Below are 27,857 nucleotides of genomic sequence, written 5' to 3' on the forward strand. Positions count from 1 at the left end.
AGCCTTTCTCAAAAGAGAAAAATGAAAGAAAAAAAAAAAAGGTCAGCTCACACCCATTAACGTGCCTTTTCTTTTTTACATACATATTTTATTTTGTTTTTATGTTTTCAATCATGATTAGAGTTTGTGCTTTGAATCCTCCGATTTAAAATTGATTCCAATACAATTCCATTAAGCTAACAGGTTATTGATATACATACTACATTTTTTTGTACAATATATAATAAATATACTCAAATTTTATAAGTAGTCATATATAATCAATCATTCATCATACCAGAAAAAAGTAACAATCAATAATATAATAATAAAAATCTAATTGAAAACAGCAAAGAAAAATAGAAAATGGATCTCATTAGCATTTTATAATATTAACTTTAAGGAAAAGCGTGTTCTAAATTAAAGTATATCAACGGTATCTCTTCTCAACCAAATACCATTAACAACTCTTTCTCTCTTGTTCACATTATACCATAATAAAATAATAACAAAAAGCTTTTCCTCACCATGATCAAGTGATTTACCTTTAGTTTAATGCTATAATATTCATATTCTACGCTAATCATGCAGAAAAAAGCTGGAAACATTAGCCTTTACTATATAACAAACATAAAATGGTGTTTGCTTTGGGAGAACTTAGGTGAGGGTATTTTAGGTTTGTCAAAATTAATTAAAATTAAAAATTAAGATTGATAAATTAATAGAATTTAATGAAATACTTAATTAATTAAAAGCTACCCCAAAAACTTGTATCTTTGCTGGAGGGTTCCAATCCAGAATTGGGAAGACTCAATTGCTTTGACAAGAAAACTCCAAATTGAAACTTGAAAACCCAAATAAACCAATTAACTAGCACTGTATGTTTTCTTTTGATTAAACTATATAGTTTGGTCCTTTTCCAGACATTCCTCCCCTTTACATGAATGAATGAGCACTTCATTGATTCTCTCTTTTTCTTTTCAATCTTTTTTTAATCTTCTCTTTTTTCCTTTTCAGATTCAACACTTTCAAGACTCTTTCATGACACTTTGATCCATGTAAAGGAAATAAAATTAAAAACCCACTAAAGATTAACTTATAGTTGTGCAAAGTTAAGAAAACAACTGAGGTAGGTTTTCATACGCAGGAATAAAAAGTTTAAAGACTTATCAAACAAAGAATTCAATCTTTATTAATATCATTTTTGAAAATTTTACACCCTCTCTTTTTCCCTTTTATATTCAAAAGGGAGCAGCACACAAATGATTTTGTCTAGACGGAGGACTTTATTCATGCTCATAATTGAAAAATGTGAGGCAAAGACAAAACCACCTGTCCATAAAGGTTTGATCAATCATTTTCTCTTCATCCATCAACTCAAGTGGTAGGTCCAGTTGTTGATGGATGCATCTTTAAGTGGTTGCTACCACTCGGCCTACTATATGATAATCGAATGGAGTATATGAAAATGCAAGTAACATTGAACCCAAGAAGGTCTGGTCAGCCATGCAATCTAGCAGCAAATTGCTGAAAGCAAGTACCATTGAACCCAATGTTTGATTGAAAAGGATCTCTTTTGATTCCATTAAAGCCAGTTTGATCAGTCATTTTTAGCCAAACTTGTACGCAAATCCAAGTACCTATTGCTATTTTTTTTAATCATCATGATTATAAAGATTAGGAGTACTGTTGTGTAGAGACAAGTGAATTAATGTGCATCCTTCACTAGAATCTCATATATTTTTACAAAGTAATCAGCATGGTAAGGTGTCGAAACTCCAATTAAAGGTGCATTGGGATGAGGGCAGCCCACCACTGATTTGAATCATAGAATAATGTTTGAATTCCACAAGTTAAAAGTACAGATTACGATTGATTCTACTAACCCAACAATCAACAAAAAAGCTTTGCATTGGAGAAAAATTAGAATCGAGTCGTTTTTGTTGTTAACATGATTATCATGAGCTTTAATCAGGCCTTCCAAAAATTTTCGAGCTTCATTTGTGGTGTAGAATAATGACCTGATAAAATACTGGTTGCAATCGCACGATTTGAAGCTTCAGAGTAATGAACTCCATCCCAGACTATAGATCGTGACACATTGTGGCAGACGCTGGAACCAGGCTGGCCGCACGTTGCTTTAGGATCGTAATTATTTGGAGGCCCCCCATAGCCACAACAAGCCATAAATGGATCCTCAAAGCCTACATAATTATTTAACATCAAAATGAAACCACCACAGAGAAAAAAGAAAAAGAAGAACGTCATTTCACTTGGCATAATTTTCATATATATAGAAAGTTCAACCTTACCATATTTTTTATACTTGGCGAAGAGATTATACTTTATGGAGTATACATCTACGTAGACAATAGTTGTATCCTTTAATACAGTTCTCATATCTTTACAGATATTACGTAATCCTTTATTAAAAGCTCTTGCAAGGTCATTATGGACGCGGAAGCATCCAATTCGATCGAGATCATTCTTAGTACGAGGATGTAATGCAAGTTCTTTTGGAGCACATCCTAATGGACCGGTGTTGTGTATCCAAAATTTTCTGCCACCATATAAATATATGTTCTGCAGATGCAACAAAGAAGATTTTGTTAGTACAAAGGGAACCAATAATCTGACACTAGCCCAAATTTTGTTTGTGGAAATGAGAGGGACTCACTTGAATAGCTAACTTGACTTCTGCAAGAAAATATGGGATTTGTTTTGCCACTGGTGCATATGTCAAGTTTGATGCATACAAAGCCATTAACAGATCATTCTGTCCAATGTCAATCATGTATAGAGCACTGAAAAACCCCTTTTCATCTATGAAGTTTCCTGAACCTGCTAAAGATTTTTTTTTTTACGCAACAGAGATGAGTTTGAGGCGAAATTTATTGATTCCCCGTTCTAATTGAATCAAGGGAGTTGATATATATTAACTTGCCTGTTGTTTGGAGTTCAAGGGATCTATTTTTGAACCGAATGAATTGGCGAACTTGAACATCCAGCGCAAAAGGGATAAACTGTGGCAGAGTCATTGCCCCAGATACAGCAAAGTTCACTCCACTAGTGAAGTTTGACGCCAATGAGTCCAAATATGGGCTCAAATAACTCAAGTTCAAATGTTCACCTACCAGAGAGAGCACAAACTTGAATACAAAAGGCTAAACTGCTTGCAACGGAGAGCATATATCCCTAAGTTCTAATTTATCTATTTTAATTTTCTCTTTATTACTATTATTGTAGAAGATAGAAGATATTAACGAATATATCGGATGGCAAAAGCCTAATATACGCTTCCTGTTATCCAAATCACTTTCATGAACTAACCAATACTTTGAAAATAAGGTATAAGGTTGGTTGAGGAGAAATTGGACTTACAGAAGAAGTCAATAATAAGACGTCCATCCCCTAACCTTCCAGTGCCTCTATGGAAAAATGTCATACCGTGAGGAAGGCCAATGGGAAGTCCAGTGCCGGCTAGTACTCCTCCAGTATCAGAATTCGAATCACCAAAATTGATAATAAGTGGTCTACCAGGGCTGCAATCTGAAATAGCAGTCATACCAAGGAAAATCCAAATCCAGAGAAGCCACATCAACTGCGTAGAAAATCCTTCATTATCCATTTCATAGGTTCTCTAATTTTTTTGAACTGGCAAAGATTAATTCAACAAGTCATTCTGTAAATATATAAGGTTTTTGGTATTGAGTGAAGCTTGAAGTCTTACTATGATTAGAGTAGACAATAAATCAATTAGATGCATTGACTTTCTGTCTGGTTTGTATAAACCAATCCATCAATTCAGAAAGTCAAATAAATTGCAAATTGCACCACTTGGAAGAGGAAATCTGAAGTTTACATGTCAAGTGGAAATTGTTTAAAAAAAAGTAGTTCCTTCCAGACAGTTCCCCATGTGATTAAGAATACATTACACTGTAAGATAAGAAATTCACATGGCAATAATTAACTATTCTGTAGTTTATCACGGTATGACCAAATCAGGTATACTGTGGAATAACCTAACTTAATTCTCTCTGCAATTTAAAACTAAGTTTCTTGCTTCTTTTGTTGGTAGTCACAATTTGTTACAGAAGAAGTTAAAGTTAACTTGAGGAGTGGAGTAATTAGTAGAGAGAATTTTGGAAGCGAAAATGGCATTTGCAGCTTCTGTGTAGTGAACTCCATCCCAGCTTATGAACTGAGATCCTTCATTGCAGACAGTGTGACCAGTCTGACCACAATTGATATTGGCATTGTAGTTGTATGGCGGCCCCCCATTGCCACAACATGCCATTAATGGACTTTGAAAACCTGTCAATTAAAACAGTTCATCAACATGAGATATTCCCTTAAGCTTATAACTAAAGTACATGAAACAGAACTGATTAGAACTGAGACCATACCATAATTAGGGGCATTGGCAATGAGATCATACTTGATGGAATACATGTCGACATAGACAATAGTGGTATTACTTAGTTGAGGTCTCAGTTGTTCACATAAAACACTCAACTGTGCATTAAATGCTTTTGCAGCATTGTTGAGAGACTGAAGGCAGCCATGCTCATCAAGTTCACTAGCATTTTGGCCATGCACAGCAAGTTTTGAGGCAAACATCCAAGTGGCCCAGTGTAGTGTACCCAGAAATTCTTCCCTCCCCTATTATATATATTCTGTATTTAAGATTGGAAAAAAGATCACAGATCTTAGCTAGACACATGAAACAAGACATTGAGGTTTCATTATTTTGAAGATTGAAGGCTCACCCAAATAGCATATTTGATTTCAGTGATGAAAGAAGGGATTTTATCAATAACTCGTGAATAGGTAAGGTAATCAAACGATCCAGCTAAATCATTCTGTCCAATGTCCATTGTATACAGTGCATTTTGGAAGTCCCCATCACCAACCAAATCTTTGTAGCCTAACTCCCGAGGGTGCAAAAAATTAAATATTAGGAACATATTCTTGGGTGAATTATATAATAAATAGTCATTAAACATGGTTGTAAATAACTAAATATTTTTCTTGGACCATATAACAACATACCACTTAACATCAGTGCTGGGGAACGAGAGCGGAAGCGAAGAAACTGAGAAACTTGGATGCTCAAACTAAAAGGGACATATCTAGGCAAAGTGGCTGACCCACTAATTGCGAAATTGACTCCGTTTGTAAAATTTGGCCCCATAGAATTTAGATATGGAGTCAAATAACCACTATTCAAGCTTTCACCTGCAAAAGTTTCCAAACTTGGAGGTAAACAAAGAGCACATTTGTGGGTGTGTTTCTGTTTGGCCTTTTGTTTCCAAAAATTTATCCAGTAGTTGAGAAAATAATAATGTTCGATTCGCCGGATAGACAAAAGCTAAATTTACTCGAAACAAGGACTGAAATTTGGGCCGTCTGTTTGGTAGTCTAATTTTTGCTAACTAGCCCATCCACTCTATTCATATTGTGAGTGTATCAGCTCTAGAAGCTGGACAAGGTTGGGCTTTTCCCTGCTACTATTGAAAAAGCATGGCAAAAACTGATTGGGTCAGGAAATCCAATTAGAAGAAAGGGTCCATGCTTTAGTGCCCATATTAAGTCCAGGGCACCGACCCGAGGTAGGGACCAGGGTGGCACCGTGCCCTGCCTACCTGTATTGCTGGAGGCTGGAAGAGGGGCAATGCAAAGTTAACAAACAGATAGAAATAAAATATAGAAAAGGGTACTTTGTCTGACGTATGACATATATATCAAATACTACAAACTTTTTTCTCGAAAAGGCGCTGATAACAAGCTTGTCTATATCCAAAAAATAGCTATGAATGAGTTATGACATAGAGGTATGAGTTTTGTATATGATCCATGCATATCCCTATCGGATCATTTGGTTAGTCTTCGGTTTTGAGTTTTGACATAAAAATAGGATTAATTTATGTTGAAGAAGTATGGATAAAGCGAAACATGAATTATATATTGAACTTACAGAGGAAATCAATGATTAATCGTCCATCGGATAGACGACCAGCTGGTTGATGGAAATGTGTACGCCCGTTCGGAGGTGCAAAGTTGAGTCCTAGACCATCTGCATAGCCACCAGTGTCTGAATTAGAGTCGCCAAAGTTGAAGATGATGGGATCTTTGGTGCACTGGCTATGGACTGAAAGGGGAAGCAATGAAATGGGAAGACTAAAAATAACATGGAGTGTGAAAAAGGGTAACAGGAGTGCATATATCCTTCACTAACCCCATCTCAATATTGGTTGGTTTGCTTTGACTAGGATCATAAATAATGGTTATATTTATACACATTAAAGGTAGGGTAAACTACAGCTATCTAGGGAGATTTAATCTCATTCACCAGTCTTTTCTAAAGAGAAACTGACGGATGGAAGTACATATGGAAGTTACGTATGTTATATATATAAAGTATAAAAAACCAAAAAAAAAAAAGAAGAGGAAATCAAATAGACCAAAGACTATGCATTAATGGGATGAAACCTATTATTAGAAGAAAATGTATTATTGTCCAAATTTATGGGCCTAACAAATTTAATGTGACGAATTCCTGGCCAAAAACCAGCAAAATCATGGTACTTTGCACCAGCATATACGGCTGCTGATGTATGGCTTACAGCTAGCAAGTGGGATTAGTCACTTCCATTCCATTAGAGTCTGCGGCACTAACCACTGTTTTTTGGTTTTCGACCGAAGCTTGATGGATGAATTGACAGAAGCAAATGTGGGGCGTTAGGTAAAAAAAGTTTTAAATGTCGGAAACAACTGCTAATCCCGATGTAAAACATGCATAAGCAATGTCAAGACAAGCCGCTAAACAATAAAAATGATTAAGTTTTTGGTTTTATAGTCAACTTCTAATTTCCCAAAGTTTAATAATACAAAGTCCGTGATAAAATCTTTTATCAACGGAACAATTGATGACTTGGAAGAGCTTGCTTGCTTGCTGTTTTGGGTAGTTCAGATCCAATTACCATTATATTCTGCTGAAACTGGAATTGATTCATATCTACACATGTTTACCATTCAATGGATTCTGTGCCTTGCTATCAATAGCGCTATACTGCCTATACATGTTTTACAAGGGCTTTTGGCATTTTTTTGCCTCTCTGTAATTTTATCTGGTGGCGGAAAGTTGGATACCATTTTAATAGGGCTATTATATCTTCAGAAGGATCTTCCTGTAATAAATTTTGAAATGTTGAGAGCCGTTATTGAAATTTTTATTTTTTTTTTCATTTTGGAAAACAGATTCCAGCAGCTTCTGCCCTGCTCAAGATGGAGCGTTAACTCACAAATAACAATATTCATCAAATTCGATTGCTTAACCTCAGCTCTACGTCCAATACAGATTGAGACCAAGTGTAATCGATATAAACACATCATAATCAACAAAATACACACACCTTTGCTATTATTAGGAGTTTTAAGTATTACAACGGCAGAACATTGTATGATTATATCTATTCAAAGCAATAGTATATCTACTATTTGCTCAAGGAGATGATGAAGTGGATCAATTAATTCAATAAACTGCAACTGAATTTGCCTTCTAATACCGATAGCTTCTCAGCTTTTATAACTGCATCTAATGGAAGAGGAGCGAAGCTTCGAGATGGGCCATAGAAGTGTGGGAAGCTGTTGGTACCATCGACAACCTCATATATCAATCCATCTCCAAGCTGCATGCAGGATATGCACATGTCAAAAGGAGCTCATACACATCCAGAATTTTCAGGTACCACATATGGTAGCAAATCAAGATATTCATTACCAGCCTAACTGCATTATATTGTGCAAAATCTCTCCTATCATTTCCAAAACTATAATTGCAAGTGCAATTTAGGGTTTTCACATTTCTCAATTTAAGACCAAACATCAAGACATAGTCCATACATCACTGCCAAACACCAGTCAATTTTATAACATCAACTGGCAAAGACAAGAGAAACTCCGTAAGACCTGAAGGATTCTTTGGCAATATGTGATATATATATATATATATATATTACCTTCTTAGCGTCAATTTGAAGAAGGTACAAATCCGCTTTGACGTTAGAGAAAAAATTCTGCAGTGTGGGCTTTACCTGCAATAATTGATAATCAGACAGAAACATGAGTCAATTACATTTATGAACAAATTCATAATAAACCCCCAAATAATTGGGTACTGGAAAGAGACCTGATGAAGCGAGCTGAGGTGGATGAAACCAGAGGATTTGTCAAGGTCTCCGCCTAAAGCAGATCCATTCTTTTGCAATGCTTCCCATTCCTCAGCCGTGCTAATCCTGTATACGAATTCTTCCCCTTCACCTGCGGCCATTCTTTACGCTTGCAGCCAGCGGATGATTTGCATCCAATCCACGCAAAGTGCTTTCCAATGTAGGCTTAAACTTAGTGGCATTACTCTGGACTCTAGAAGTGTTACTGTTAGTCCAGCTTTCCTTTTATGGGCTTCATTTTTAGGTCCGCAGCCCATCTATATAAAGGCTCCAAAGGCTTTTAACTTCACGCGTTAGCTTGTTCAAAAGCCTTGATTGACAGGCGACAGCATAGCGTTTAACTGTGAGGTTCTGCGCTACGGTGCCCAAAAGCTACCTTACTTTCTTCTTTTTCTTGTTCTCCAACGACCGAACATGGCTGCTATAGCAAAACCAAATTTGCTTACTCCTCTTCATTCTTCTTCTCATCGCAATGACTATCCTCTCATCTCTAGTTCTACCCTTCCCAGGTTTAGAGATTCTCATTTATCTAAGCCTAATGTAACCCTGAAACGCTCAAGAAATGCTTCAATTCTTCCTGTAATCAGATCCCAAAACTCTCCTGGTATGGACGGATGGCTTAGCAAGCAGCAACAAAACTTTATGATTTTTTACTTTTCCGGCACTTTTTCTTTCATCCGAGGAGTATGTATGAAATGGATTCCTCTAAATTTTACTGGGTTTTATGTTTTCAGTAGATTATACCCCCGATGCAAAATTTTATAAAGTGGAAGCGATTCTCAGGTCTTCTTCACTATTTTCTTCTCGTTATTATTATCTTCTTTTTGAGAGCTCGCGGCTTATCGAGTTTATTAGTTTAGCATATCTAATTTCATTATGGTTTCTTCCTCTTATGCTGAATTTTCAACGGAATAGGCCCTGGCGAATCCAGCAGGTTTCTTCGGTAAGAGCTACTAGAACTTCACAACTGATGTAGGCATTTTACTTTATAAGAAGAATTTGCTTTGTGTTGCTGTCTCTTCTGTAGATAGTCCTAATATTTTGTTACAATTGTACTTTATAATAAGAATTGGCTTTGTGTTGCTGTCTCTTCTGTAGATAGTCCTAATATTTTGTTACAATTGTACTTTATAATAAGAATTGGCTTTGTGTTGCTGCCTCTTTTGTAGATAGTCCTAACATTTTGTTACAATGTATTTAGTCAATTTTGCTTAAGAATTGCGCCTTTGGTCTGCACTCTAGTATTTGTACTGGTAGTCTTTTTGAGCATTACTTTCTCTGATTTTCTTCAAATTTAACCCAAACCTCATTATGTTAATGAGGAATTCTTCTGTTACTCTTCCAAGTTAAGGTAATACCTCTGCAGAAGAGTTAGCCTGTACTAACGGCAAGGGGTTGGTTCATATGACAGAGCTTAGAATAATTTTACCATTATAGCTTAACATAAGTGGAAAGGAGAGTGATTCTATTGGAATTGGGACGGGTTTGGGCCAAAAGGTGATAAAAGCTAAAGTATCACACAAAATGCATAGTTAATTTCCCCAAATAACTCGTGCTTGATCTGACTTTTCAGAACTTCCAGAATAGTCTGGGCAAGTTCCAGTCTGCATTGTCACTGTTCCAAAGATGAGTTTATTGGACTTAATTAGCATGTAAATGCATTTTTGTTGATATTGAAGGCTTCTTCATCAAACAATAATACTTGTTGTAGTCTTGAAGTTTTAAGCCTGCTTTTATTTCTCTTCAAGCCCCTTTCTGTTATTCAGGAGATGAGCAAACCCAATGGTGTTGTATCTAATTTTTAGTTTTTTTTTTTTTTTTTGAGAGAGAAAAGGCGCTTCTAAAAATGGGTATTCGTGGTGTTACGGTTTCTGATGTTCGAGGCTTTGGTGCTCAAGGAGGTTCAACAGAGAGACATGGTGGTAAGTTTTTGTCGTATACAAAGGGTTCAAATTTTTACCTCTTTTTTCTTTATTTTTGATATTTTTCCTTCTCAAATTCATCTACTTGGCGATGATATTGAGGAATTCAGATGATATTGAGTTGATGTGCCTTAGTCAATTTCTCCACTCTTTCTTAGGCAGACTTCAGTTTATGAGATTCCTTTTTTGACAAAATATTCATGTTTATTGTTCTGTAGGTTCTGAATTTTCTGAAGACAAATTTGTTGCTAAAGTGAAGATGGAGATTGTGGTGAGCAAGGACCAGGTATAAATGTATATAATCCAAAGAATTATTTCTCCCAAATATGAGTGATTTGGTAGGATATTGATGTTCATTTCTAAATGATTATCCTGTCAAAGGTGGAAGCAGTAATAGATAAGATAATTGAGGAAGCAAGGACTGGAGAGATTGGTGATGGCAAGATTTTCTGTAAGAATTTAAACTCTTTACTCTGAATATCTAATAATGAAATCCTTTAATTTCCTTTCTGCTGAATTTTATGGCTCTGAACTATCAGGTTAAGTACAAAACCTGTTTAATGAAAACTTTATCACCCAGAGACATGTGAACATTTGGTGTGATGGGAATAAGTATCAAGTTCTCCATGTTTGTGCTGATATTTGGCGAAATTAGAATATTGATTGAATGCCGCATGTCTAAGCCTAAATGTCATAACAACTGGCAGCTGCATCATGATAACTACCATTTGTTGAATTTTTTAATGCTAGGTCTCACTGACTACATCATTCTCAAATTGTCTCGGACTCTTTTCATCTTCTTCCTTTATCCTAGCCACATATGCATGAGTGAAATTATTAGTAAGAGTTCAGAATGATCTGATTTTCATGCCTGTATATGAAGAATTTTACCTGTTGCTGTTGATTAATACTACCACTTTTACTGGTGATCAAACTTCTGATGATGTTCATTGGTTCTACAGTGGTGCCTGTTTCGGATGTTATAAGAGTTCGCACAGGTAACATTCTTATAGCAATTCAAGATTAGAATAACTCATAATTTCTTCGCTTTAGCAAACCCACATGAAGGATGGGTGCCTTTTCAACTATGCCTTAATAATTGTAGACACAATTTTCAGGTGAGCGTGGAGAGAAAGCTGAGAGGATGACAGGAGGACGCGCGGATATGTCAGTCACTGCTTTGACCTAAGTTGCAATACCAACGCTGCTGATTAGCATCGCAGCCTTTGGTCCACAGCCTACTTTAATCACACTGGCTGTTGCCTATTGTGGAAATCGAAGCTTATGATAATTGCCATTTTTTCTATATAAATTATCTGATGGTGAATAAAAAATAATTAAGGGAAAAGACTAGTCATGAAGTTTTCCATCTTATCGAAATTCAGTTAAATAAAAAGAATTGAACAGTGAAGAAGATCGTGCATTTTTCAGATTTGTATAGCTTTAGTAGAGCATTCCTTGTGCTTAAAAGAGAGTAAGTAGAGAAATCCATATAGAAGAAAACAACAATCGTTGAATGGTATTTTTCTGAGGAAATTTGCAGCCCAATGTGGTAAGGGGGCCTATCCTTAGAGATTAGAAATTTATGTGATTTATCTGTAAAAGGTGTGCAGTGATGATGGCCCCTTTGCCCTGCTGCCAGATTTTATGCCGACATCAAAATGTTCTTTGCCATACTATAGTCAATCGGTTTGGTGTCATTGGATCGTGGACCTCTCCTTTCGGCTCCACTTAAGTCAAGCTTCCGAACGGAGCTGTGGCTTCAAGATCCTTTTTCTTTTCTGGTAAAACGCATAATCAAATTTCATAATTTTGAAATTAAATAGTTTTTTTTTCTTTATTCATGCATTACTTTGACGAAGTCACACCTCATCTCAAAATGAAAGTTTCAAATTCAAATGTCCTCCTTTTTCAAATCATAAGCATTAATTTTATCATAAAGTTTTGTATAATTTAAAAAAAAAAAAAAGCAAATTATAATTGTGTATTATTTCAAAAAACTATTTCTTAATATTACTATTTTTTGAAATTTTAATCGCAAGGATTAAAGCCAGTTAATTTAAAATCCACGCGAGGGAAGCCGACCTCCTATTTGCCAAACAGACAGCTCTCCACAACGCGTGCATATCAAGGGTCGTCATAACGGCGTCATAATGAACGAAGCTAATTAACTACTAAAATTTTCTGAAACTTCCAAAATAAGACGACGGCGTTCCGTCAACTTAAGATCCTGTTTGGATCTATAAATACCCAATCTCCAAATGCGCGTAAAGCACTCGCGAGAGAGGTGTGGATCTTCGCTTCTCTCCTTCGTTCGTCTCCGCGTTATTACCGCTCACATTTCTCGCAGGTAAGTTTCTCTCTCTTCTGAAAACCAAAAAATTTTTATCCCTCACTTAATTTTGTTTCTCTCTCGATCTGCCTTTTTGTTTTTAAACATTTTTATTTAAGATTTGAATTCAATTTTGTTTCAAAAGTGTGTTAAATCTCTTGAATTTTCAATTCCTCGCGTAGTTTCATCTGATCTAAGTCTTGGAAGCGTCGTAAGTTCGTTAGATTGATCCGATCTGCATTTTTCGAATTGAATTTATGTTTTTGTATATTGGATTTAGATTTTTATGTGTTGATCTGGATCAATTCAGGCCTGTTTGGTTTCCGATCGTTCCTCGAACGATCTTGTGTTTGTTTTGAATTTTGGCCGTTGGATCTGCTCTGATCTTGAATAATACAATTTATTTTTATTTTCAAATTAAGTTGATGATTTTGGCAATCGATATGTGGATTTTGGTGCTTGGCAGACGTGAAAAATGGGGCTGACTTTCACAAAGCTATTCAGCCGGCTTTTCGCCAAGAAGGAGATGCGTATACTGATGGTTGGGCTTGATGCTGCTGGTAAAACCACCATTCTTTATAAGCTTAAGTTGGGAGAGATTGTCACCACCATTCCCACCATTGGTAAGTCGCTTTTTTGCCTCATGAAGTCTAACATTTATTCAAATGAATTTTGTTTCAGATTGTGATATATTATAAACTTGTAGGTTTCAATGTTGAGACCGTGGAATACAAGAACATCAGCTTTACTGTCTGGGATGTTGGTGGCCAGGACAAGGTAGCTAGGTTTGGTTTTTATTCAAACATGTTACCATTAAAGATTGCTTAAAAGGAAAAATTTAGGGTGTCTTTCGATATGTTCTGTTTATTACATTGTTAGCTGTTGTTTATATTTTTCACTTGCTTGTGAAAGAGAATAATTATGGTGTTGGTCTCATATTATATGAGCAAATAAGCATCTTGATAACCTGAATGTGTGTAGTTCCGTGAAAGGAGAGAACACATGCTAGATGTCTGTTAGGTATATGCAAAGGTTGATAGTTAGTGGTCAAAATTGGATCTTTATGTTTTGAGTATTCTTAGATCTTGTTAGATCTGTTAGAATTATGAAAAAAGTGTTTACAGTTTTTGTTCATCTCAATTATTCATCGTTTTTATTTGCTTTCTAGATCCGCCCATTGTGGAGACATTACTTCCAAAACACACAAGGCCTTATTTTTGTGGTTGATAGCAATGATCGTGATCGTGTGGTTGAAGCTAGAGATGAGTTGCACAGGATGTTGAATGAGGTACCTGAGCATAAAATTTCTCATTACCGGTGCAATGATTCCAATAAACATTGTGAAATTACTAAAAGTTGCACAGTCTGGAGGGCGTTTTGTCATTTTGTGCTGAAATCTAATGTATTATTTTATGTGCATTGGCAGGATGAGTTGAGGGATGCTGTGCTGCTAGTATTTGCAAACAAGCAAGATCTTCCAAATGCTATGAATGCTGCTGAGATTACTGACAAGCTTGGCCTTCATTCTCTCCGCCAGCGCCACTGGTATAAGATGAAATTCTCTCTCTTTCTTTCTTTGTTTGTGGATCTGTATGTCACCCTTTATATAATACATTTTGCAGGTATATTCAGAGCACATGCGCCACTTCTGGTGAAGGACTGTATGAGGGGCTGGACTGGCTCTCGAACAACATTGCAAACAAGGTAAGCACATACAGATGATGCTGATTATAGCTAAACCTGAAGTTGCAGATTGTAGACTTTTGGGCTTTTTCATGTTCTCATACCTTTCTATTTACTTGTGCTGATATATGTACTCAATTGCAGGCGTAAATGGCACGAATGAGTAATACTGGCCCTTTTTGGAGTTCTGGATGTCTATCCCGTTTAAGTGTTTTGCCTTTTCGTATTTCTTGTTTCTTGCAAACATTGCCATTTGTTACTTATAGTTTAAGAATAATTGATAAATTTTCGGTTTCCCCTCGGTTTTATCTCGATAGCTGCCTAAGTTTGGGCTGTTCATTCCTTGGTGGAAATTGATGGTTAGCCAGTTTCATCGCTCTAATGTTAAAAATATACAGTACAAGTTTTTTCTTTACTTTCGCTTCTTTATGCTCGTTATAGCATGTGCAATAAGTAGACCCTTTCTTCACTAAAATATGTACATAATTGAACATTTTGAACTAATTTCGGTTGTACCAAGCTCTTTGCAAACATCTGAAAATCTGAGGACCCGATCAATTGAGGTATGATGAATAAGAAAATAGTCGCAATTACTTGGCGAGGCTTCCAAGGTGACGAATGAGAAATGGAGAATGCTAAGGCAAGTTAATTGCGGATGTCCCACAAAAACCTGCGTGTAGGAAAAAGGCCAAGACGTAGCATACAAGGTTCAAATTAAGTTTTGCAGACATCCCAATCTTCTCTGCATATTGATAGTTCATCCAAAAATCGTTTCATTCAAGAAAAATTCCCCGACAGAAATATTTGACGCATATCTGAGATCCGCTTTGAGTTGTCCATCAATTTTTTTAAGGTCAAGCATAAACATTCTAATGGTAAAAATGGACAAAACGAAAAAGGTGCGTTTTTCTCAACAATGAATGGCATCAACAGTTTTATAATACAGATCACCTAATGCAGTGCAGGTTTATCCTATCACAGCAAATGAGCACAAGGGTGGTAAACAACACCAATAATGTTTGATCAAGTGAAAGAGCGCTTAAGTGATGACGGAAGCGACTGATGCATAGAATGAGCATCTTGAGCATCATTGTAGATGAAGATGTGACAATGCAATTACCCAATAATAGCTAACTTTCTGAGGATAAAAATGCTGGCTGAGCATCAATTTTAGATGACAGTCAGATGAAGTCTATAAAAGTTTCAAATCCGGGCTTCCACCGTTCTTGTGCTTCAACATCTAGAGAAAAGAAGGTTTAAATTAAAGATGACTTGAAATATTCCCACTTTAGGCCCAGGCTACTACTAAACAAGGTCTTTTACCAGCTTGCCGGAAATAGCTGAAATGCAATAACCCCACATAGAGGAATCATATTTGCAAAATCCAGAGGCAATTTGAGGTTAGAGAGCAAGAAAAGATGAGAGAAATCAGACACCCCTACTGCTCCATAGTTCAAGAAAAATAATAGAGGAAACGCTTCAAACGTTAGTTTCTTCACATCCAGTGGGGCTAACAGCTCCAAATGCTACTTGAGAATTCCTAGCGAAAAATAGAGATTGAGATCAACTTCCAAAATAGTTGTCTCTTTGACTGAAAAGCAAATAAGTATGACAATACAAAATAATTCCCCCGCAATTGTGCAATAAGAAATGAGACCACATCTTCTACCTCGACCAAAAGTTCACAGCTTAATAATACCAGGTAGTATTAGCCCCTCCTTCAAGTGACAGATCCATTCACATCATAACGAAAAACACATAACTAGATTAAAAACAAGTCAAAAGGTAGCCGGTGCTCAGTAATGGACTGCAGCACCAACCCAAGAAATATGAAGATAAATGCAGTATTCAGCGCTCATTTAATCTTAATATGCTACATCTTCTTGATGGTCTAAAAAAGGCACTTAGGAATGATAGTACCACCATCATTGCCACATTAGTTAGTTCTTGCATGATTTACGTTAAGAGAGTCCAAATCTAATGCTTCTGTAAGATTCCCCTCCGCCCCAGAAAGTTGGCTTGAAGACCCAAAAATGGCCATCTTCTCTTTCAAGTTTTTAATAGCCTCATGCTTGTTTGCCAGTTCCATGAGCACCTTGATCCTCCTGAAAGAAACATTGCTAGGTTTATGGCCCTTCTCTATCATCTCCAAGAAACACTTTTCTGCTTCCACCAGCTTCCCCATGTCACAAAGCAGATCAAACAACACATCAGACACCAAAACATAAGACCCAAAACCCTTCTTCACCATGTCATTCCACAACTGCAGTGCCATCCCCACCTTTTCATGCCTTCTAAACAACCTAATTAGAAACATACAAGATTGTGTACCAGGCAGGCACCCAGAATCCATCATCCTCTGATACAAACTACATGAGCTTTTCAAATCATTCGACCAATAAAAGACCCTAAAGAAGAGATTGTAAGTAGTGGCATTGGGACTCAACCCCTTTCTGACCATTTCATCCATCAAACTATAAGCATCGCCAAGCCTCTTCGCAATACAAAAATTTCTAATGGCAGCATTATACGCTGCAACATCTGGGTAACATCCATGCTCCCTCATTTCCTTCAAAACATCTCTAGCTTTATCAGGCTGACCAACCAATCCTAAACCCCCAATAATACTTGTGTATGTGATCACATCAGGCCACAGTTCCTCATCTCTCATTTTTTCAACCACCCTATAAGCCTTGTCCATTTCTCTACCCTTGCAATACACATCAACTAAGCAATTATATGAAACAACATCAGGCTTAACACCCAGTCCCCTCATTTCCTCGAAAAACCCGTCCGCTTCCTCCAAGGACTTCCACCCCGACAAAAGTATATTAAAAGTCGGCAAATTAGGGCGAAAATCATGCTTTAAACTATGATAAACATTCCTAGCATCCTTCATACTTTTCTCTTGACACAATGTCCTTAATAAAGCATTAAAACAAGCTGTATCGAATTCAGAAACAAGCTTCTTAAACCTCCTGAAACTTTCTACAGTCTCTCTAACCGAACAAACCTTAGCAATTCTAGCTAAAACGACTTGCATAGTTCTTGGGGTTATCAAAGACTGATCTTTTCTCTTAATATCAATTAAAATCTCCCAAATTTGATCAAATTTACGGCTCCTACCCAAAATATAAAGCATAGTATCCAAAGAAAAGGCAGTGTGATAAAACCCTTTTCTTTTCCCTGTATGTTTAAAGAACTCAAAAGCTTGTAAAGGATTCCCATGGCTAAACCTGACCCTTTTTAGTACTTTATCGATTAAATCGTTTGAGAGAAAAATCCCAGTTGATTTTAAGGACTGGGTCAAGTTTTTTGAAGAGCTAGAGCTAGTTATTATGCTGTAGATGGTGTCAACGTCGTTGTTTAGGGAAGGGTCGGAATCAGAGCAAAAGAATTTAAAGGGAAGAAATGAGAATGATGAAACGTACCTTGAAGGGGTTTTGTAAGAGAGAGGGATTCGAATTATCATTGCTTATTTTCCAGTTTCTGATACTTAGAAGCGATGAAGCGCTTCACTTGCTACGGGATTTTAAAGAGTAGGGTAAAGGAAAGGAGCAGAGCCGAGGGCGGCCCTGCCTTGCTATTTGGAAAGTGAAGCACGATTAGTGTTAAGCGACAACGTTTCAAGTTTCATTAAATCGCTGCGTTTAGGTGGCACCTAATGATCAAAAAATGAAAATTGGCTCTTTATAGATATATATATATATATATATTGTATAAAGGATCACTTTGGATATAAATTGAAATACATAAATGAATAAAATAAAATTATATATATACAAGCATATAAAAATCATATTTGATATATAAAATTATGATAAGATAAGATAAAATAATATTATGAATAAAATTAAATTAAATAATATTATCTTATTTTATATTTGATATGTGTAACAATTATGATAAAATAATTTATTTATTGATTAAAATTATATTTTCTCAAATTTTATATAATTTAAATTATTAATTTAATTTTTAAACATATAATAAGACATATAAGTTCAATACAGTATATTAAAAATAAATTTTTTTACTTTGAGAAAATTGAATCATTTTATATCAAGAAAATGATAATATTTCTTATAATTTTATCATTTTTTTTAGATATAAATCAAATATAATATAAGAGAACTATTATCTTATCTTATTTATTATTTTATACATCAAATATAATCATAATATATTACATGTTTGAATAAATAGAGAAGCAATGGAAGGTATAAATTGGTAATTTATTTTTTATCTAGTAAGATTTCAATTGAGACAAAAGGAGATTATTGAATTTAACTCTTTTGATTGGAATCTTAATCATGATAAATATGAGTGTTCAAATTAAGTACAATTTATTCTTATTTTTATTAAATAGGTTACATAAAGGAAAAGGCATATATACATGCAGCCATCTTCCTTTCTTTTATTTATTTAATTCCCATACCAATAAGGCATTAACAATAACGCCTTATTTTTCATCACATTTATATTGTTAATTCTTTATATTCTTAATTACTTATGTGGTGCAAGGCGATCGAGGATTATCAAAACGATCTCCGACAACTTGATCACCTTGATATCATCTCCGGCTATTGGCGATGTCCCTATCGGACCATTCCTTCTATAAATATTATGAAAATCAATGACTGCGTTAGTTCCATCCCTGACAAAGTTTATGGTTTCCCGATATGTGTTCTTAGACGTCGAACTGAACGCACCCTGGAACTTCCCTAGTGAATTTTTGTAATCAGATTGGCAAACTCCTAGCCGCTTCTTCCCAAGGGGGTCTTTCACTTGTGTAAGAATGTTGGGTATGTGACCAAGTGCGTCTTGAATTTGATTAACCCGTCTCTGAAACAGCGACTAGGGCAAGGCCATGCAAGTCAGCTCCAGCTGAGCGAGGATCGCCGTTCAAAGTTGAACTGCAAGACTTGAAGTCTTCGGACTCCTTACAAAAGCTGTCGATCAATGCTTTATCGGCATGGCAGCCATTGAAGAAAATAGAGGTGGCTAGGAAAACGATGGCAATGGAAAACAAGCATTTGAATGAAGCCTTTTTTTTTTTGTATAAAAAACCGTAAGAGGCATGTACAATATATATAAACAAATTAGATGTCTTTTATTAGAAATTTTCTGTTTAAGATTGCATTGGAGGGATTTTTCATCATCATCCTTCCTCTACATATTCGGCATTTAATTTCAGCGGCTTCAAGTCAACCAAATTTCGTACAGCATGCATATGCATGAATTTCTCAATATTATACTAAAATTCAACGAAATTTCACCTTGGTTAGTCAAGTGGTCAAATCCATTAAACTCTTCATTCAAATTAATCCTTTTTAAACCAATTTTAACTTAAAATAAATTAATGACGTGTGGCACTTAATGTTTTTAGGAGATTTTAAGTTTCTAATTTATGGTGGCCCATATAATTTTGCGCCTCCTCCTTCTTCTCATTAACTTTTAACGTAATTAAAGTTAAACCAATTCTAATAAAAGGATGAAATAAAAAATGAGAAATTATCAAATATAATAATAGTGAGGTATTTTAATTTTACCATCAGGATTAAAATGATGATACATATTTTTCAGTGTATATTTAAAAAAAATTAATTTAAAAATAAATTAAATATGTATTATTATTTTAATTTTATTGTTAATATATCAAATAATTTTTCATAAAAATATATTTAGATTCTTTTATTTTTGAGAAGTAACGTGTTAATGAAAATTTTTAATAAAGTGAAAGTAACATCGTACTTTAATGAACATAGAAAATATTAAAAAGGGACTATGATGGCAGTCAAAACGAAGGCAAAAAATTAATAAAGAAAGGGTCAAATAACAATTTTAAAGGGTAAGAAAGGATAAAAGTAGTAATTAGGTGGTACATCCATTGTATAGTATATGAAGGGAGGTAAAAAATTTTAAATTTTGGATTTGTTAAATGTTATTATTTAAAAATAATCACATTAATCAATTAAATTAAGTTTCAATATTTTGTTTGTGTATATTATAATGAACTAAGAGGCAATAATTTGAGATAAAAGAAAGGGTTGTAAATTTATAAGTGTTAGAATTCGAATTTAGATATGTTGAATGTTATCTCTTAATAATGGTTAAGAAATAAAGTAAACATATACTTGAACATTTAATCTTATAAAATGAGATCAAGTCCCCTTTCTTAAAAAAAAATTAAGTACATTTACGCATAAAAGCACAAAAGAGATGGATTAATTTTCAATGAAAAGAAATATATATATTTCTGAATTTAAGCCATGGTAGTCAAATGATTTTTTATGACTCAATTATTTCTGTAGCTAGAATAAAAATACATAAAATCATGCTGCTACTCCACTATTTATTGTATATAAGGCGATCGACGACTAGCAAAATGATCTCTGATAATTTGAACACTTTGATATCATCCCTGGCTATTGGCGAAGTGGTTATGGGGCCATTCCTCCTAAAAATGTTATGACAATCAATAACTTGGTTAGTTCCATCTCTAACAAAGTCTATGGTGTCAAAATAAGCATTTTTAGTAGTGCTGAACGAGCCCCGGAAATTCTCCAACGAACCACTGTAATCATTTTGGCAAACCCCAATTCGCTGGTAGGCAAGGGGGTCCTTCACTTGTCTAAGAATACCCCGTATTCGATTGATAGTGTCCTGAATTTGAGTAATCGTCAGTGAAATAGAGATCAGGGCAAGGCCATGCAAGTCGGCTGTAGCTGTGCGAGAGTCAGTGTTGAGAGTCGAAGTGCAAAAATTTTAGTCTTGGGACTGCTTGCAGATACTGTCAATCAAAGCTTGATCAGCGTGGCTGCCATTGAAGGAAAAATAAAAGATGGTCGCAAGGAAAATGATCATAGACGTAGAAGAGAAGCATTTGAAGGAGGCCATTTTTAATTTGTTTTTCAAAACGAAAGTTATTAAAATCACATTATATATATACTAGGTTGAGCACGTTTAAAACATTCTGTTTGTAATAGTTGATGCATTAATTATAGGAGATTACAATGTATGGTAGGATTAATTCATTGACTTTTTTTTCTCATAAAACAATTCATTGCCTTTTTTAAATATATATATATATATATATATTCAGCATTTATTACTTTTAATTTGTTGCAATTGGATTTTTTTACCATGTATGCATCAATTTCTGAGTACCTTTGCTCCAAGTTTAGAAATTTGACTAAAGGGATAGCTATTATTCAAACCATATCAGATGGATCATCAAATCTTGGAAAAAGATTTTTACTTACATTGTCCAAGATATAGATTCATGTGACACAAATTATATGCCCAAAATTAAATGAAGTAAAAATGGAAATTCTATCTGCTCCTTTGCAGAGATTTTGTTTGCATATATATCACATATAAAGCAAGTAACTTATTCTATCCATATATGGGTTGTTTTCTTTTTCTTTTTCAATTCTAATGAATCAAATTTTTCACTAATTGCAGGCTCCTTTGTATAGATTTTTGTTTCCATATTATGTTTAATTTTGATGGTTGATTATATATTTCTTTAATTTGTTTCCAATTATACATCGTTGACTACTACACTTTTATCACAGGAAAAAAAAATAGTACTATTGAGATTCTTTTAAAGAAAACGCTAAAAATTAAGCAATGTTATAGATTTGTATTGAGATGATAACTTTTAAGAACTGTAGTTCCAGGTTCCAGTTTGGCTAATTAAAACAACATGGAGTTGAATGATCAGTAAAATGATAAAGACATTTTTGGGGATACAAAAAACTGCAGTAGAGATTTACAACTTATATAAATTATGAATTTTGTAGCAATAGGAACTTCTGATCATTCAGAAACATGTACTGTATTTTCGTTTCACCATTGCTGAAAAAGATCACAACGGCCCATTTCTCCGGGCGCCTTTGATTAACAGGACTCTTTTGGGAAACACAATATCTACAGACGCATCCAACTTTGACCCCACACGTCATGTTGGCACTGAACTTCATCACTTCACCACCAATAAAAAAGATATCCAAAAAAAAAAAAAAAAGCAAGACGTAGAAGCTTTTATTCCTCAATCGCTGTTTCGGACCACCTTCGTTTTCAATATGTGAAAAAGGAATTCGCTCCCCCGTTGACTCTTCATTTATCTACAAGTAGTAGCTGTTTTTTTTTTTTTTTCTTTATTCCGAAAAAGAGCTGGTCATGTTTACGCCGCTGATGGAGCAGCCACGTATTGGACTGCACCAGCTTCTGAGAGTGCCGCCAACAATGGTTGCAGGTTCATGGGCTCAGCCTCTCCTTCAGAAATGATTGGTTTCTTGCAATCAAGTGACTCGTCGTTGTAAATGTCCCACCATTTCTGGACAAGCATCTTGATGTCTTCTCTTTGCATGTTCTCTTCTTTCCCTGTGTACCTCCATGGCTTTGATCCCTGTTGTTCACACAACAAAATCACACCATTAGTAATCAAGACCGAGACCAACAATTAATCCCAAATAAGAACGGAACTATGATAAGAACTTTCTTCTTAAAATGATATGGGAAAGTGAAACACTTAAGTACTTACAGCCGCACAGTAATGAACAACCTTCACTTTGTCAAGCTCCACATTCTCGGGATGACGCCATAACATGGCAAGAACAAGGTTATAGACCAAAGGAATTGGCTTGTAAATGTCCTTAAAGAACATGTTCAAAAAGTCCTGCCGCAGAAAGAATGTCAAGATCCATATAAATTAATCACACATCCAATCATTTTCTTTATTTTTTAACAACTTCAATTTTAAGACTTTTCAACTCACCTGCTCAGCAAAAGGGGTAGGAGGGGTGATTTCGAGGGTGTTCAAGAGAGTTTCATAGGTCGTAAGGCTGGGTTCGAACACAAACATGCCAGCATTGAAGTAAAGAGAAGGGGGATGACCCATCTCGGCAGGCCACTTGAACTTGTCAGGGCACTGTTGGCAATAACCTATCTTGTATTTTGGGGTGTGGCTCCATGTTTTCTCACAGAAACAGTCTATTACCGCGTAGAAATGCCCATCAGGCAAATCAAACAAGTGATCAATGTTTTCATATAACTGAATGTCTCCGTCCAGGTATATCATCTTACTATACTCCACGAACTGCACGCACAAAATCAACATTTATTGAAAAGATTTGATGTAAATAAAACTAACGTAAAATAAAAACCTAATTACACACGACAAATCATGGTACACAAAATTAGAATCTTAATACATATGTAGGCATTAAATGACACTAACACCCCCTTTGAAAAATATAACCGTCCAAATCAATAAAGGGTAATATCGTCAAAAAAAGTAGATTTCGTGGACCTCTCTTCAAATATGTACAGCCTAACAACCAAGACATCATCGAAGATTACGGCGTCCAAAAGTACAAGTCATACATGAAAGGCCGCCACGTGTCAAAAAAACAAGAAATTAGTTACGTGTAATTGTAGCAAAGGACGTACCTCCCAAATGCGGAGCTTGGAATAGTTGATGACGTAGTAAGCCATTGCGAACTGGGTCTGGTTCTCAGGCGGGTAAACGGGTTCGATTTCTCGGACGATACAACCCTGGTTCACAAGGATCCGCCTGTGATCCTCAGGCACGTCAGGCAAAACGGCAACCACCAATGGGTATGCGGATTTCACCTTCCTTAACCCTTTGGCTAACCCTACAACACCTTTCACATAGTCTCCATTGCCAGCCAAGAACGTAACATAAGCCAGGTTAGGCAGCGTGACTGGCATTGCGAAACCGGTTGGTTTAACACCAGGTTGAACAAGTTCTGGAGCCATGAGAGAGTGTTACTGAGTTGGGAAGGGAAGGGCTGGGGAGGGAGATGGCTCAATCTAGGACTGAAGAGAGCTCTTTCTGCTATGCCTTTGCTTTATTTTTTTTCTCTGAAAACATAAGAATGGTAGAAGGTGTTTAAATAGAGAGTTTAATTCTAGTAATTAATGCAAATTTTTTATGTTTCAGTTCCGGAGATGTTGGCATGTTGGCCATACACGTGTCCTCAAGATGATCCAACGGTGGGAGTATTGGTTCCGAGAAGGTTCTGGGTAGGGACATAACTTACTAGTTGCAATGGAAAACGCTAGGTCTTTATTTTTTTTTGTTAATTTTTGTTAAAGATTTTGGAGATAGAGAGAGATCAGAGAGAGTTAATGACCTGTGATTTGGTGCACATGTCGGCCAAGGGTTTGTCCTATCAAATATAATCTATTATCATCATCACCATCATATTCTAGCCAAAAAAATAATAAAAGAAAAGCGATTATCGTGATCATATAATATGCATCCAATCAAAACTCAAGTACCCAAAGTTTAGTGGAGAAAGTTTTATTTGGTAAGGTAAATTGATCAGATTGTACTGATTAATTGTTGGATCAGAATTAACAATTAAAGGGATGATAATGATATCCAAATTTGTGGCCATAAATAATGAAACAAAACTGGAACCACAAGTACTGATTTGTGCCTTGCTTGCAATTGGGTTTGAGTTGGACAGTATAAGGCAGCAAAAGTGGTAACAAAATCAACATGATTCTTGACAATTCATGGATTTTTATGCGAGCTAGATCAAAGCCTTGAATCACGTAGAAGAATCCCTCTTTTTGTGCCAAGATAGTATAAAATTTTGAATAATTGAGATTCGGGAAAAGGGAAAGATTTTGATCTAAGTTTGAATAAATAAGTTTTTATTATAAAAACTTGAATGAAAAAGTTTGATCATAAGTTGCCATTAATTTTGTCACCTAAATAAAATGAATTTTCCACCAAATTAGTTCAGATTGGGTTTGTTGAGAATTTGTAAATGAAAAATAGAAAGTACATATATAAAAATCACTATTTTTAAAGAAATTTTCCTTCTCCATCAATTTTGCCAAACAAAGTCTGATAATATTGCAAACATTACCGTTTTTTTTTTTTTGTTTTCTTTTTCACTTTGTTTTGAAGGATTCTTTCTTTTTTAATTTTCTAATAGCTAAAAATGATTATGTCAGGGGCACCTGAAGACAGTTAGTAGGTGCATCTTGTTTGGTGCAATCTCCACGACCACTTAAGCTGCTCCTAATATTCAATACTTAGTTTTGTCCGCAAACTACAACTGTGATTGCTTGCCTTGGCCCTGTTTTGAGGTGTGACGAAGTTCCAAACATGTCACAAATCTCCGCAACTAAACAGGACGATTTGAAGCTTATGGTCGGTTCCTCTGATATTCATTTTTTTTCTTCAAAAACTTCAAAAAATTGTTCCTGCCAATCCAAATTTATCCTGTAATATGAAATTTTCATAAATTCTAATGTATAATTTCTACTAAGAACAAGTTTGAATACATTTTTTAATTTAAATAATAATAATGGAACTTTTAAAAGATCTATCAACTTTACAAGTGTCTCATTTGTCTTTTGTCATTGGTTGAGATGTTTCCTTTTTTCCTTTTCCATTTGCTTAACCGTCGGAATTAAAACCCACAGCTTGCTTGCAATAAAAGTTCACAACAAGACAGAAGCTGACAAATAAAGAAACCTGACGAATCTGCCACTTTTGACTATGTGAAAAAGAGGTAAAGGCGGCTTTCCTCCAATCCAACGTGGAGCCCTCGATCGCCAATTAATTTGTTTTGTGCAACGATTATGGCCCAGAGACTGGAATATATAATTTCTCGATTTACATGTGGCCACATGGACCCACAATTGCTGGGGCGTTTGTTTGTCATGTTGATTCTAAAAGGTTCCACACTTCCACCGCATCAATTTCGTGGCTGATATTGTCAAAAGAGCCTTGTCTCTCGTGTCATATCATGGTCGCCAGCATTTTGCCTTTGGACCTTGGAGCTGGAAGAGTAACAATCACAATCAGCTACCGCACTTGTCACTTGTCAGATTGCAAATGGGCCCAGCTGGAAAATTTTCGTCCCCACCTTCTGCCACTGGAACTTTCCTGTACTTTTCAAGTTTGTTTTTTTTGTTTTTTTTTTTTTCGAGAAAATACCTTTAATTTGAAGATGTGGCCATTCCATGGTATTATTGACTTTATCAAATGAGTGTATGGTTGCGTCATAATTTATAAATGTAGTCGGCTATATTTGATTAATAGTCTAATGTTAATCACATTTGGTTTTTTAAGGATAATTTAAAGAAAACTTACCCGAAGATGGCATTATCCCTTTTTTGGTTTACGAGCTTAAAAATATAATAAAAACTTTTTTTCCCGTAAATTTCACTAAACTCACGATAACAGATAAAGCCAGTCAGTAGATCCAAACCAAATAGTAATGGCCCGATGCTAGTGAACAATCGAAGGCCTTGCATTTCTCTCGTAAGAAAAGTTTGACCCAATTCAGGTCCAAGTTCATCTCTACTTGAGCTTTCGTCTAATGGACTAATGGAGTGTCCCAAAACCCCAAGGCTGCAAGGCCTCAAGCCCCCAAACGTTCATCTTGTCGACACAAAGAAAATGTGTCCTGCGAGAACGAGGGAAAATTTCTAGGAGCGAAAAGAGCTAAAGCAGAGACCCGCCCTGGTACAAATTTGTTCTATCAAAATCTCTGATTTCTTTATAATCCATAACAAGTTTCTAAAGAAAGAAGTGTCAAAATTTTTTTTGAATACTCGCCTTAGTTATGGATCTAAGCCAGGTAAAATTCCCTCTGAATCCAATATTAGAATTTGATACCGTCTAATTTCTCAGATCATGACATTACCGGTAATTTTGAACCTTTTTTATTTACCTTGAAATTTGCTTTACATTTTTTCAAATCTACATTTTTAGATGTATCAGATTTCTTGTTATTTGGTTTTTTTTTTTTTTGTCCCTCACATGTCTGTCAGTACGTGATTTATATTCCCTCTGCAGCCCATAGAAGAAAACTATGCCAATCCCAAAACATGCTTCTTTCACGTGTTCTTCAAGGTGAATACTATATCTTTCTATGGTAGTAGTATTTATAATTCTCTGTTTCAAGAATTGAGTGACGCCTTTTGTGTAACTGCTTTCAGTCTTGATTCTGACAGGCTTCAGCTTTGGCATTTTACATACTGTCAGCACTATTCGCCGATAGTTTCGTTATCATCTTTGTGATCACTGTTGTGCTTTCTGCTCTTGATTTTTGGGTCGTCAAGAATGTCAGCGGCCGCATCTTAGTTGGGCTTAGGTGGTGGAATGAGATAAATGACCAGGGTGAGAGTACATGGAAATTTGAGTGCCTTGACCAAGAGGTTGGCTATTTATATTCTTACGTTTGGTTGTCTCATCTCTTAATTTGCATTTCTTGTAACGTTTATGAGTCTTTTCATTTCGTTTTTTGTAATTTTTTTTTGCTTTTTCTACGCAGTCGTTAGCTCTTATTAACCCAAAGGATTCCTGGCTGTTTTGGTGGACATTATACCTTAATGTAAGTAATTATTGGGAAAAAGGGTTGAAAGGGACTAGCCGATGGATTTTGACTAGCATTTGTGGAGATATAGAACTTGGATCATTCTCTTTGCAGTGACAACCTAATCTTCTAGAGTTTGCAGTTATATGTAATGATATGCATAATGCTGTGCAGTAATAAGAATATTTACAATTTTTCATGGACTTATATACTTGAAGTTAACGCTTTCTTACTCGTTTTTGTCCTTTTTAAGGCAGCCTGTTGGACCATCCTTGGAATATTTTCACTGGTAAGGTTTCAGGCTGATTATGTCCTAGTTGTGGGAGTTTGTTTG

General features: G+C 35.5%; 6 protein-coding genes and 2 pseudogenes across 11 annotated transcripts; 2 read left to right on the forward strand and 6 right to left on the reverse strand.

Annotated features, from left to right (window-relative positions):
* Window positions 1-1,741: 1,741 nt before the first annotated feature.
* Window positions 1,742-3,613, reverse strand: LOC111306020 (GDSL-like Lipase/Acylhydrolase superfamily protein). Its single transcript, XM_022903923.2, has 5 exons — window positions 3,361-3,613; window positions 2,924-3,109; window positions 2,657-2,820; window positions 2,292-2,562; window positions 1,742-2,183 (listed from the first exon to the last, which is right to left on the reverse strand). The coding sequence occupies exons 1-5, from the start codon at window positions 3,605-3,607 to the stop codon at window positions 1,951-1,953; spliced, it is 1,101 nt and encodes a 366-aa protein (XP_022759658.2). The 5' UTR covers window positions 3,608-3,613; the 3' UTR covers window positions 1,742-1,950.
* A 444-nt stretch (window positions 3,614-4,057) lies between these two features.
* On the reverse strand, window positions 4,058-7,248 carry LOC111306397 (GDSL esterase/lipase At1g09390-like; annotated as a pseudogene). Its single transcript, XR_016331378.1, has 5 exons — window positions 5,957-7,248; window positions 5,032-5,217; window positions 4,749-4,906; window positions 4,386-4,655; window positions 4,058-4,293 (listed from the first exon to the last, which is right to left on the reverse strand). The product of XR_016331378.1 is annotated as a GDSL esterase/lipase At1g09390-like (transcript).
* Window positions 7,249-7,373: 125 nt separating this feature from the next.
* Window positions 7,374-8,384, reverse strand: LOC111304968 (dihydroorotate dehydrogenase). Its single transcript, XM_022902038.2, has 3 exons — window positions 8,171-8,384; window positions 8,001-8,075; window positions 7,374-7,670 (listed from the first exon to the last, which is right to left on the reverse strand). Exons 1-3 carry the CDS (start codon window positions 8,309-8,311, stop codon window positions 7,509-7,511), a joined length of 378 nt encoding a protein of 125 aa, XP_022757773.1. The 5' UTR covers window positions 8,312-8,384; the 3' UTR covers window positions 7,374-7,508.
* Window positions 8,385-8,498: 114 nt separating this feature from the next.
* GLB1 (nitrogen regulatory P-II-like protein) lies at window positions 8,499-11,680 on the forward strand. 5 transcript variants are annotated; one of them, XM_022902034.2, is made up of 8 exons: window positions 8,505-8,814; window positions 8,948-8,993; window positions 9,126-9,153; window positions 10,036-10,132; window positions 10,351-10,418; window positions 10,514-10,583; window positions 11,095-11,130; window positions 11,251-11,680. In XM_022902034.2, exons 1-8 carry the CDS (start codon window positions 8,625-8,627, stop codon window positions 11,319-11,321), a joined length of 606 nt encoding a protein of 201 aa, XP_022757769.1. In that variant the 5' UTR covers window positions 8,505-8,624; the 3' UTR covers window positions 11,322-11,680. The 5 variants fall into 5 exon arrangements, with proteins under 5 accessions (XP_089606659.1, XP_022757769.1, XP_022757768.1 ...); XM_022902033.2 differs by having other exon boundaries at window positions 8,506-8,814; window positions 8,945-8,993; XM_022902035.2 differs by having other exon boundaries at window positions 8,506-8,814; window positions 8,945-8,993; window positions 10,045-10,132.
* Window positions 11,681-12,406: 726 nt separating this feature from the next.
* Window positions 12,407-14,339, forward strand: LOC111304967 (ADP-ribosylation factor 2). The gene is made up of 6 exons (XM_089750534.1): window positions 12,407-12,482; window positions 12,931-13,087; window positions 13,171-13,241; window positions 13,633-13,752; window positions 13,891-14,009; window positions 14,087-14,339. Exons 2-6 carry the CDS (start codon window positions 12,940-12,942, stop codon window positions 14,184-14,186), a joined length of 558 nt encoding a protein of 185 aa, XP_089606660.1. The 5' UTR covers window positions 12,407-12,482; window positions 12,931-12,939; the 3' UTR covers window positions 14,187-14,339.
* A 1,553-nt stretch (window positions 14,340-15,892) lies between these two features.
* LOC111304963 (Pentatricopeptide repeat (PPR) superfamily protein) lies at window positions 15,893-17,839 on the reverse strand. The gene has a single exon (XM_022902030.2). It carries the CDS (start codon window positions 17,617-17,619, stop codon window positions 16,084-16,086), a length of 1,536 nt encoding a protein of 511 aa, XP_022757765.2. The 5' UTR covers window positions 17,620-17,839; the 3' UTR covers window positions 15,893-16,083.
* Window positions 17,840-20,289: 2,450 nt separating this feature from the next.
* On the reverse strand, window positions 20,290-21,047 carry LOC111304966 (pectinesterase inhibitor 5-like; annotated as a pseudogene).
* A 751-nt stretch (window positions 21,048-21,798) lies between these two features.
* LOC111304964 (galactinol synthase 1-like) lies at window positions 21,799-24,047 on the reverse strand. Its single transcript, XM_022902031.2, has 4 exons — window positions 23,607-24,047; window positions 22,933-23,253; window positions 22,699-22,833; window positions 21,799-22,563 (listed from the first exon to the last, which is right to left on the reverse strand). Exons 1-4 carry the CDS (start codon window positions 23,934-23,936, stop codon window positions 22,339-22,341), a joined length of 1,011 nt encoding a protein of 336 aa, XP_022757766.2. The 5' UTR covers window positions 23,937-24,047; the 3' UTR covers window positions 21,799-22,338.
* Between the last annotated feature and the right edge of the window lie 3,810 nt (window positions 24,048-27,857).

The sequence above is a fragment of the Durio zibethinus genome, chromosome 21 (genome assembly GCF_047325235.1).
Source record: "Durio zibethinus cultivar Kanyao isolate XHJ-2024 chromosome 21, ASM4732523v1, whole genome shotgun sequence".
Lineage (NCBI taxonomy): Eukaryota > Viridiplantae > Streptophyta > Magnoliopsida > Malvales > Malvaceae > Durio > Durio zibethinus.